Source organism: Dermacentor variabilis, chromosome 5 (assembly GCF_050947875.1).
Source record: "Dermacentor variabilis isolate Ectoservices chromosome 5, ASM5094787v1, whole genome shotgun sequence".
Lineage (NCBI taxonomy): Eukaryota > Metazoa > Arthropoda > Arachnida > Ixodida > Ixodidae > Dermacentor > Dermacentor variabilis.
In genome coordinates, this window is record NC_134572.1 from 191,506,832 (window position 1) to 191,519,488 (window position 12,657).

General features: G+C 45.4%; 1 protein-coding gene across 2 annotated transcripts in view; it reads right to left on the minus strand.

Annotated features, from left to right (window-relative positions):
- Positions 1–12,657, minus strand: part of LOC142583412 (alpha-mannosidase 2C1-like) — a 255,564-nt gene that overhangs the window by 36,496 nt on the left and 206,411 nt on the right. For both annotated transcript variants that reach the window (XM_075693863.1, XM_075693862.1), the window contains exon 16: positions 8,467–8,609. In XM_075693863.1, the coding sequence (XP_075549978.1) occupies positions 8,467–8,609 (143 nt within the window). The remainder of the gene's footprint in view (positions 1–8,466; positions 8,610–12,657) is intronic.

Genomic DNA, 12,657 nt, shown 5'->3' on the forward strand with positions numbered 1-12,657 from the left:
ACGTATGATATGTTCGAGTAGTTTGCAAACGGTGCTAGTTATCGAAATAGGCCGGTAGTTAAGCGGTAATGAGCGATCGCCAGATTTAAAAATTGGTATGACCTTGGCTGTATGCCAGTCATTAGGAATTTGGCCGGATGACAATGACTGTGAAAAAAGAGCACACAAGCTTCCCGAAATGCTTTGCGATGTCCTTTTAAGCAACTTGTTGTTGAACCCAACGTGGTCAGATGCAGATGATACCTTACGATTATTAAGTAGTGATATGATACCGGACTCGGTAATATTTACCTGCGGCATGATGATATCGGAAAGTGTACCTATGTTTGGGCATGAAGTGACGTCCTCGCGGGTGAACACAGATGAGAATGCATTGTTTAATATTTGTGCATACTTTGACTCGGGAACAGTGGCGCCTGTGGGATCGGTAAGCAGAACATCGGGGTGATTGCTTGGATTCATTACTTGCCAAAATTTACGAGGATTGTTAGTCAGCATAGATGAGAGGTCGTGGTTGAAAAAGTGACGACGACTAGATTTAAGTAACTCTTGGTATTCTTTGTCGCACTGTTTGTATTTAAGCCACGATGGTGCAAGACTGGATTTCTGGGCTTGCCTGTACAATCGCTTTTTTTTGTTGTTTAGACGCCGAAGTTGCTTGTTGAACCATGGCATAGAGCTCCTACTCCTAATTGTTATGGACGGTATATATTTGTTAACGACGTCAGTAAACATTTTTGAAAGCGACCCAGTTTTCTTCAACTGTACGGGACAAGAAGTCATTAAGAAACTGGTCTGCAAAAAGAGATAATTGTGCATTCATTCCATTAAAGTTAGCTCTGCTATAGCATCTTATTTTTTTTTCAATGATCTTCCTACTGTTATGCCGACAAACAATGTTCCCAGTAATGACGTCATGATCAGAGAGCCCATCTAGGTGACTGATGTTGGCGCAAATGTCAGGGATATTAGTAAGGATTAGGTCAAGAATACTGGAGCATGTGGCAGTGCACCGTGTGGGTTGCATGATAAGTTGGGATAATGAAAAATCTAGACATGACTGAAGAAATGCATTCGATTCTCTTTCACTCTCCGTGACAGATAGAGTTGCCCAATTGATGCGTGGATAATTAAAATCCCCAAATATTAATAACACACAATTAGGAAATCGGTTACACACTTCACTCAAAATGTGATAGAACTCTTCTACAAAAGCACTGCCCATATCAGGGGGGCGATAAAAAACACCAATAAGTATGTCAGTACTGCTACCATTTAACAAAACCCATACACATTCAAGAAACGTAGAAATTATGATGGGTACACATGATAATTCTTTTTTTTATTGCCAACAGAACACCACCGCCTCTCCGATTTGACCTGTCGCAGCGAAATATGTTAAACGTCGCCTCGGTAACAAAAATGCTTTCGTCGGGAACATTGTCCGTAAGCCACGTTTCCATGAACGCGATTAAGGATGCAGAGCATGAATCGATAAGCGAGAAAATGGGAACAGCTTTAGAGAGGATACTTCTGGTATTTGTATAGAGGAAAGTTAATGCGGTATTATGGCAAGGCTTATGAATTGACGACAAAGAAGGGTTGATTACTTGAACTGAGGCAGGAGAATGATTGTGTCATTCGTCAGCACTTCCGTGGGCGCCGTCCTCTACCTCTGGTGCATTATTTCCAGATGTTTGTAAACGGACTGCGCAGTTGGCATCCGTGTCCCAGACGTAAGCGTCATCATTTAGAATGAGCTTGGTGAAAGCAAGGCGGGGACGATCACCCTCCTTTTTTATTGACTTCGAGAACTGCCAAAGCATTATGACGTCACGTATGACGTAACAACAAAACCAAAACTAGAAACGAAACCAACTGCACAACAACACAACATACACCTTCCCTTAAAAGATAGAAAGAAACAAGGAAACAAACTTGAACACTTCACAAAGACAGTCTAAGAGGTCACAAAGTCACTCAGCCATGCTGGAGGTCGGCGAATTCTAATTCTGCGTTCCGACTGTAATGTAGCACTTCTGGATGTTGATGGGGACTCTAGTTGATGCTCCTCTCCTCTTAGCTCGTTCTCTGCTTGAGCTGTTCGTTCAGTGGTATCGAGAAGGCCAGGGTGCTCAGCTGGCATAGTTTGGGGCTCGGGAACAACAGGAAAACTGGCATACCAGTCACCAGCCACAGGAGCAGCTGTTGTCAACTGTGAGCCTCCTTGACGAACCGTGTATGGTACCTTAGACAGCCTCTCGGCATTCCACGTTTTGTTGTCTTCCAGGGTGAAAGCACTATTTCCCTTTTTACTCACTATCTTCAGGGGTTCACTGTAGGACAAATCACCTTTCCTCGAAACATGAGGGTCTTTCACCCTCACGAAGTCACCTGTACGGAACGTTGGCACTTTCGCCCCTCTTTTTCTATCTGTATACTCCTTGCTGCTCATTTGTTTATCTCTCACCCTCTTCCATAATTGGGCAATTTCTGGTGCCGGCTTGTAAAAGAAACCTGGGCCTGGGAATACGCCCACTATGTCCAACATGGTGCGTGGAGCGCGTCCATGCAAGAGTACAGCTGGTGGAATGCCCGTTGTGGCATGTGGTGTACTGCGATAAACAGCCAGGTACTCCAATACTGCTGTCTCAATAGGTCGATGTTCCAAAATTGCAAGCTGCACGTAGTCTTTCAAGACCCTGTTGAAACGTTCCACCTGTCCGTTACTTTGAGGATGATAAATCGATGAGCAGGAGTGCTTAATTCCGCGCTTTCTGAGAAAATCCTCGAACTGGGTAGACTTCAGTTGCGGTCCATGATCTGTTAATATCTCATCTGGGTACCCCTCTCTGCTGAACACTGCTGTCAAGAATCCGATTACAGCATTACTTGTCACACTTGAGACAAAGGATATCTCGGGCCACTTGGAATAAAGGTCAATCAACGTTATTGCAAACTTGCAGCTCTCCCTAGCTCTTGTAAAAGGACCGACAATGTCCAGCGCTAGTTTCTGCCAAGCACGCTCAGGTAGCAGAATGGGTTCCAGTGGTGCTACTGCGGGCTTCGCTGACTTATCTGCCGCTTGACAGACACTGCAAGACAAGATTGCCTGCTCTACTTGTTTGTCGAGCCCTGGCCACCAATACTGCTTGCGAAGCCTCTGCTTTGTGCGCACAATTCCTTGGTGATCTTCACGCGCCGACTCCACGAGCGTTGATGTCAATGCAGCTGGTATGACCAGGCGCTCATCCCGCAATAGAAGGCTGTCCATAACTGCCAACTCATCTCGTACGTAGAAAAAGGGCCGCAACTCAGGCTGAAGACTGCATTACGCCGGCCACCTAGTTGTTCCGTAAGTCATCACCTGCTGTAGCAGCAAGTCGGATTGAACAGCTTCCTGAAGTTGTGCCTTTGTGATGCAGGTGAAAACAAGCGACACAACTTCTTCCTCTCGTTCTTGTACGTTTGACAGAGGCAATCGTGATAGAGCATCCGCCACCTTGTTATCACTTCCACGGTGGTATAGTACATCAAAATTGTAGTACAGTAGACGTGCCGACCATCTTGCAATTCGGGTAGACCGGCGGCCTGTGCCCCAGGATGAGAGGAGAGTAACCAGAGCTTGATCAGTTCGTAGCTCGAACTTCCTTCCCCAAAGAAAAACGTGCCAGTGTTCACGCGCCCATACGCATGCGAGTGCCTCCTTTTCTCCTACCGAGTACTTGCGCTCCGCTTGCGACAGCGTTCGAGACGCGAAGGCAACGGTGCGGAGTTCATTTTCGTACCTGTGTTGTAGCACTGCTCCCAGACCGTGGTCGGAAGCATCTGTAGTCACTACCGGAAGCAGCGAGGGGTTAAACATGTGCACGATCTTGCTTGTTGCGAGTAGTTGCTTCACCACACGGAAGCTTTGAGCAGCCTTGTCGTCCCAGGAAAAGGAAGCTACTTGACGAAGTAACTCGCGAATAGGCTCCACGACGTCAGCAAAGTGAGGAACAAACTTGGCATAATAGCTGACAAGTCCAAGGAACGAACGTAGCTCTGTGGTGTTCGTGGGCGCTGGGGCATGAACAATAGCTTCGATTTCAAGTGTGACAAGCCGTTGTGGCTGACGACATGTCCCAAGAATGTCAGTTCTTGCACACTGAACCAGCACTTTTCGTTAAGCCGCAGGCCAGCCGCTGAGATGCACTGAAGAACATCATGAAGGTTTGCAGAGTGCTCAGCCGCAGATTTACCGTAGACGATAATATCATCTATGTAGCAAAGTACACCCTTGCAGCCTCTCAGGATTGAAGTCATCATCTTCTGAAAAGCGGCTGGTGCAGAGGCGAGGCTGAAACACACTCGACGGAACCGAAAAAGACCGTCATGCGTAATGAATGTCGTCAGATCGCGGCTTTCAGGCGTTAATTCCACTTGATGGTAGGCTGATGCCAAGTCGATTTTTGAAAAGTGTGTTGCCCCTGCTAGTTGATGTAGTAGGTCGTCACTATGTGGAAGAGGAAATCCGTCAACGATGATAGGTTTGTTGGCTTCACGAAGGTCCATACAAAGCCGAATGCTGCTGTTCTTCTTTCGGACCACTACCACCGGAGAAATCCATTCAGAAGCATCCACTTTCTCGATTATGCCTGCTTGCTCAAGCCGCTGTACTTCAGCAGAAACTTGTTCCCGAAGGGCCAGAGGAAGTCGACGTAGCTTAGCGGCCACTGGGGTCACATTCACCTTGCGGTTGATGTGATGAGCAAAGCCTTTTACTAGTCCTGTCTCATCTGAGAACAAGTGGCTGAATTTCTCGCGAAATTCCAGAGGTAGAAGGTCGGAAGCAACACTTTTCATTTGCAGGCACTTCAACTCAGCCCCATGTATATGCAAGTCCAGGCTGCTGATGGCGTCCATTCCAAGTACTGCGGTTCCCTGCTGTACAACATACAGGAGAACAGGGACAGTGCGTTGCTTGTAAGCAACGGTAGCGGAGAAACATCCCTTTACTGTGATCTTCCCGTTAGAGTAATCCAATAAAGCAACAGCAGGTGGTAGCAACGCTTTCCTACTTTGAAAATGCTTCATGTAAATGTCCTCCGTTATTATGGATACTGACGACCCTGTATCTACTAAAAAGTTCACAGGAACGCCTTCAACTTGCAGTTCGATGAAAATGCTGAGGCACGAAACGCCGGTCGAGACATGTAGCAGCATCACACAATGCTCGGCGTCCGCTTGCACTTGCGTTACGCGTTGCTCGGCGTCCTCTTGCACTTCCCTAATGCTCTCCTTAAATTCCGAACTGCGGCACATAACCTGAAAGTGACCTGCTTTTCCGCACCCAGAGCATTTCTTATGTTTAGCCTTGCAATTCGGCGAATTTGCCAAATGTCGAGTAGACCCGCAGCGGTAGCAACGACGCTGATTTGTATCCCTTGCAGACGCCGGCTGCGTCTGTTGACATTTCCGCGGCAAGGGCATGAACTCTTTACGGCGACCGTCACGCGACTTCGACGCCGAAGCGGCTGAATGTCGTACATACTTCACCTCCTCCACTGCGCCGAACTCTCGAAGGCTCTTCAAAGTTGCTTCGTAATGTTCTGCTATCGTAACTGCCCTGTCCAAGGTCAGCGTTGCGCCTTCGAAAAGGAAACGCTCACGAAGCCTGTCCGATGCGATACCAGAAATGAGGTGGTTGCGGACAGCTATGTCGGAGGATCCCTCGAACTCACAGTTCTTTGCTAGTTCGCGTAAATTAACAATGTAGACATCAGTAGGCTCACCTGGATTTTGTATCCTCTGTTTGAAGTGGTGCCGTTCGACAAGCACATTCGTCGTGGTTGAGAACAGGCGGTCACAAATGCACAGCGCGTCTTGAAATGCATCTTCCGCCGCTGTAACTTGACTTGTAGAAGTAGTATGCTGATCTGGGACTGGCACCGTGGGAGTAGTAGCAGACAGAGTAGTAGCAGCGTTCATCGACGCGTTGCGGAATTTACGTTGCCCCTCAACGCCAAGCGAATGCAGAAGTATGGCTCTCCGCTGAGAAGCAGCAAACTCGGTGGCACCCGACGCATCTAAGTAGGTAGAAAATAGTTCCTTCCACTGCTTCCATGGTATGGGTGGCTGACCGGGGTTTTCCAGAAATGCAGGCGGAGGCGTAAGTCCCGCGAAAGTCATCGTAAGTCCCACCTTCGTCACCAATATGTTGTATCGTACGTGTAGGGTAGCTGGGTCAGGTGGCCAGACGCACCGAGCCACACTCGGGGGCCCTCCGTCCCGAAAGAACAACCACAACTTCAATCGTCTGCGATCACATCCCTCACTTCTCTGTGTCTGTCCCTTGACAGCACCAGCCTTTTTATTGCCATTATGACGTCACGTATGACGTAACAACAAAACTGAAACTAGAAACGAAACCAACTGCACAACAACACAACACCCACATGTCCTTTTGAGTGACCGTGGCAGGACCTTTCTCTCTAAACTTCTCGACTATGTTCTCCGTGCGTGCAATACCATCCATAAAACGACTTCTAGTTACCACCCTCAAACTAATGGTCTCACAGAGCGCTTTCATCGCACGCTGTCCGACATCTTGTCTATGTACATCAACCCTGACCACACCAATTAGGATGTCATTCTACCATTCGTCACTTTCGCATACAACATGGCCGTCCAACACACTACGGGATGCTCGGCCTTTTCCGTCGTGTATGGTCACCAACCGCTCACTATCCTCGACGCTTCTTTCTTTGGTGTCCCCGTGCCTTCGTCTACATCAGTGAGTGAGCAGTTCGTTTCGCACATTGCCCAGTGCCGCCAACAAGCCTGTCTAAACACCGACGTCAGTCAACAAGACAGCAAAATTCGCTATGATGCATCTCACCATGTCGTTTCCTTCCACCCTGGAGACGAAGTGTTACTGTGGACCCCAGTTCGCGCTCCTGGATTGTGCGAGAAATTTAAGTCCCGTTTTATCGGGCCCTACATTGTTCGGGAACAGACTTCGCCAGTTAACTATCGTGTCACTACAGTTGTTCCGCCTTTGGACGGCCGCTGCCACTCCACAGAGATTGTGCATGTTTCACGTTTAAAACCTTTCATACGGTGTTTCCCGCCATAACCAGCGGCCAGGTTGGCCGCTTCCACACATGGGGGAAATTGTGTGCGCATTATATTACTCCTTCATCTTCATCATCTGTATATATTCATCATCATGGCCAGCGTCATCGTTTTCAGCGCACGACCTGCGCAATAAACTATTGAGGCTTAACAGCTGTCTCGCAGTATATATAAGAACATCTGAAATTTGGGAAGCACAAAAGCTTCGCCGTCCAACTTTCCAGGCTTTCTGCCATGACCACAGGTCTGAAACGGCATTATTTTAAGCCACCACCACCGCCATTTTGATTATTGCTCCACCTGAAGCAGGCACTCTCGCTCACAGATCCACTGGCAGCCATAGCTATTTCGGCGTTCGCTACCAAGCTTCTTGCTGTTCGGTACCGTGTTTTTCATTGAAACGATTCACCGCTATTAGCAATGGCACCGACTCTACCTTTGTAATCCTTGCCAATGGTTTCGGAGTGCATAAAGCACGGCGCATTGCATAATGGCGATTCCTGAAAATCAACTTCACCCCAATACAGTAGTTTTACGCGGTGAAGCATACCAAAATTTCGAAGGGACAATTGCCACAGGACATAGTATGTTTCCTTTAACTATACATGCGTGCACCCACCATCTCCTATCACAGTACGAGCACCGATGCGCATAATAACTGACTGTAAATTGTAAATACATGCGAATAAATATTGTGGAACATCCCACTCATGTGTTGGCTCAGTGTACACACATGCGCCACTACAGGTAAGTCCTCCAGTCAATTACCTCCTTTAATTCGAACTTCTTTTAATACGAACAAATTTTCAGGCCCCTTTGAGTTCGAATTATCAAGATTCAACTGTACAAATAAAAGCTGCCATGATTAACAAATTATACCTAGAAAAAGGCAGAGTCAGCAGAAAACGGGGCACAACTTTATTTAGGCACAGCTAAGAGTAGACAGGCAACCAGACTAATTAACTTGGGCAGACCAATTAAGAGGTTAAGAAAATCACATCATCTTCATTAAAACAACTTGTATAGTCCCTTAAACATACAGTTCAACAGTTTTATGCATGGTTCTCTCTGCTGTACCTTTCTTTTCATGCACTTGTTGTAAAAAACACATTTTGTTGAAAACCTTTCTGCACTCATAAGATTCGGCAGCTACACAAAAGATGAACAAGCTAATGGACACTTTGAGAGCGAAACTTAACAAATTGACAATGCCAGTAGAACACTACTGGCAGCAATTTCCTGGAAGCACCAAGAAGACGTCCATATGACTGAGCATGTCCAAAAGAATCATGTGACAATAATGTCAGCTATAATGATGCATTAGGTAAGTTATCATAAAGCAAGGCTCACCTGAAACCATGAGGCTGACTCCATCAGTGACTTCTGTGAACTCAGAACCCCTGAAAGCTTTGATTCAGCATTGCAGACGACCATTTTGAGAGGACAGCCCAACTCATACGCTTGCTGAATTACTCCAGCTTCCTGGAATGTTCCTGAAGTGTTAAAGGAAATGAGAAAAGGCATTTCACATATATATACATTAGCCTTTTTAAAGACAAATCAAACAGCTAAATATGCAGAGATAAAAAAAGAAAAAGCTTCACACATCCATCCACATTAGAAGCTGACAAGAAAAAATAAAGCAGTCAATAGCAATACCTTAGCCAGAAACTTTTCATCAGATATGAAAATTTCAAGCGCAAACTAGCAAAGGTTTTTTTTCTAGTTTATAGTGTGATTTCAGTTATGGATGAAGCATTGCAGAGTAGGTAGTGCTGTAAGACATTTCCTGGTCATGAAAACAGCTTCTTTGCTTGACATAGTGCATGACATAGCTAAGTTTGCCTTAAGACAGGTAGACATTTAGAAACCGCCCCTAATTTTAATTAGGTTCATGACAGGTGTCCCCTTTCCATAAAGGATCAAGAGCGGTCGAGCAAGGGATGCCAAACTTGCTGCCCTGATAAGACATCCTCTTGTGGAAGCTTTGGCTCTAGCGACATTCCTTACATGCCCAGTGTTAATACCTTGCTTACCATCATCCAGGGAACTTTTGCCTTGTTTGGATTTACCATGTAGGATAATTTACAATGCAGCGAATTTCATTTTATGCCTTGAGAGGTCTATCACACATTTCCAGACTACCAATGCTCCAGCTTACCTCTGCCTTATGCATGTTAATCTCTTTGGGCTAGTTTAATTTCAGGGCTCCTTGGACCTCTGCACTTGGCTTATTTATTTAGTGCCAATGGGAATTACACTGCATTAAAATGTGTTCCCTGGTTTGTACAGAAAGGCGGTTGAACAACTAAGTGCTGAGGTAACAAGCACGACCTCTATGATGGAGTTCATGCCAACTACAGCATCAGCCCAAAAACAAGGTTCGTGCCATGCAGCATTGTCACCTCAGAATCATGCATCTCAGCGGTCCAAACTCACATCACATGCACCATTAGTGAACACAGTTCATGAGTCGACACTGACAGGAGCGGTCATTTTCACACCACAACCCAATTAAATGGTTAAGTAAAGTACACGAGTATGTATGAAGTTTTTCTTTGATTTTTTTTCAGTTTTTATGTCATTAATGCCTGCTGTCATGGATAATATTAAAGCAAAAAGCTCATTAGGCACCACTGAGGATCTGCTTGTTAAAAGCTATGGCATTAGGCCATAACAGCACAACCTCAAAGGCACTCCTTTTCCAGCATGGCATCTTGTACACTGGGTGGCCTGAAAGCTGGGCCTCAGGATTCAACAGGCCAGACTCATGTAACCAGTTCAGCTGGAGATATATGGCACTCATCAGGTCTGTAAGCACTAACAGTCGTCTGTCGTACACACATGGCTCATTCCACCTGAAATGTCCCAGACCCTAAAAGGGACCATCACCATCAACTGGGCTCTAGTTGGTGATTCTGTGAATAAGGTTTCACGAAAGTACTCTTGCCGAAAAAAAATTTTGGTGACATAGGCACTCTGAAGTTTTCATAAAGAAGTGAAAGTTAGTAGCAGATGTTCTTTTATCAAGTGTAGTACAATGACAAATCTGATTTTAAAATGTTCTACTGGCATAGTTCTTTCATGTGACATCATAGGTGAGCACATTTATAAATTTTCCGTGCTTAATTGGCTCAGTAAAAAAGCAAAATATTGTGAGTTTTCTGAAATTTCTTGCATGAGCACAGTTAACATTTCTGCTCCAATTTTTTAAAATTATTTCTTCCCATTGCTATAGTATATGCTAAATATGTTTGGCAACGAAATCAAGTGCTTTCCAGAAAATTACTCTCAAAGTTGCCAAAAAGTCACTTTTTAACAATGTTCAGACAAAAATTAAGCATGAAGGCCTTTCACATCAAATACATGAGATAGCTCATTAAATGCACAAATCTTTCAGCTTGTGATCTAGTTTTAATTTGAGTGAAGTTTGTCTAAGGCGAGAAAAGCAACAAAGTCCACAACCAATCTCACCGGTAGGCACTCCCAAACAATATCTTCAATGTAGAACACATAAGTAAATGCACGCTTGCTGACACCGCAAAAATGACAAGGCCACTTGGGCCCCACCAGCTAGGCACAGATCGGCGTGTCATGCTGCAATTATTTGCGCAGTGCTTTGCATTATGTAGGTGTTAGCTAGAGTTCGGTCTCCCAATTTTTGTGTGACTTCTTATCGTATGTTTTACCGGTTATTAAGCTATTTCTCGAATTTTTTTTCCAGAACATATGAACGAGGCTCTACTGCACACATCGTAAGTGGCATATGCTCAGCAGTTCACAACTTCTAATTTTGGGGGCTCGGGGCAGTCAGGTAGTCAAACACAGCATAGATGTGCAATTTGCAGTGGCAGATACAGGGTGTCTACCGAGCTTACATTTCCAAATTTCCTGAGTTTTTCAGGTTTTCCCTGCGTGCCTTTGCGAAATTCCCTGAGTGATGCAGAACTATGTTCTATGTCAAGACGAGCTGAAACCATGTCGCCCGATGCTGTCACTCTCTAGTAAGCATATGAAAAACAAATAAAGAGATGACTTAATCCAGTATGAATACTAAGGAGTAGTATTTATGTTATTCAAAAAGAGAAGGGAGGGGCTAGTAAAATGCACAGCAAATAAAATGTCCTAAAAAAAAATCGCAAATGGAGTCGGACATTCTCAATACAAATAAAAAGGAGATGCATATAGAAGCAAATATTTTCGAATATGAGCTATTTCTATCAACTGATAGCAAGCTCATTTGACATAAAAATTGTTACAGCACAATCACATGCAACCACAAGGTATGAAGGACGGGACACAAGTGCTGACTGTCAACTAAATTTTATTGACGGAAGACGGATGCCTTATATAAGGGGAAAGGCAGAAGTGAAGGGGGAAGGGAGTGATACAATTAGGGGCAAAGACAGTGCGCATCAATGAACGAACGTGCCAGCAGTCAACGGAATCAGCGCAGAAAAAACAAGAAAACGAAAAAAAACCTAAAAAAAACACTAGCAAAAGGCGAGGGATACTAACAAACATTGAAATCAGTAAGCAGTCGCTTCCAAAAAATGAAGCTCTGCAGCAAAAAGTGATACAGAAGGGGTGCTTACGCACTTGCTGCCATATTTGTGTATGTGGAACGCTTCCAAAGTGACGCGAGCCGTCGCGTCGGCACTCTTGCCGAGAATCTTCGTCCCTCCCAAACGAGCCTCGCATCCTGTGCATTCAATTACGTGCGCGACCAAATGTGCGTACTTGTCCTTTAAGTTGCTTAAATTTCGGGCATGTTCCCCCAAGCGTTCATTAATGCAGCGGCCGGTTTGGCCGACAAGCCTTTGGTTGTGCCGTACCTGCACAAGACTTCCCACAGTCTCAAGAAGGTAGCTAACAGGCATGGGGTTTCCATTGTTTTTTCGGCACCCAAAAAGCCGGCACAGTTATGCCCACGCATCTGCAACTCTAAAAAAAGAGGTTGTCAGCTAAAACATGAGAAGCCGTTCATCAAGTGTTCCACAGGAGTGGTCTACGCCATTCCCTTGAAGTGTGGAAAGGCTTGTGTCGGCCAAACCGGCCGCTGCATTAATGAACGCTTGGGGGAACATGCCCGAAATTTAAGCAACTTAAAGGACAAGTACGCACATTTGGTCGCGCACGTAATTGAATGGACAGGATGCGAGGCTCGTTTGGGAGAGATGAAGATTTTCGGCAAGAGTGCCGACGCGACGGCTCGCGTCACTTTGGAAGCGTTCCACGTACACAAATATGGCAGCAAGTGCGTAAGCACCCCTTCTATATCACTTTTTGCTGCAGAGCTTCATTTTTTGGAAGCGACTGCTTACTGATTTCAATGTTTGTTAGTATGCCTCGCCTTTTGCTAGTGTTTTTCTAGTTTTTTTTTTCGTTTTCTTGTTTTTTCTGCGCTGATTCCGTTGACTGCTGGCACGTTCGTTCATCGATGCGCATTGTCATTTTTCCCCGATTGTATCACTCCCTTCCCCCTTCACTTCTGCCTTTCCCCTTACATAAGGCATCCGTCTTCCGTCAATAAAATTTAGT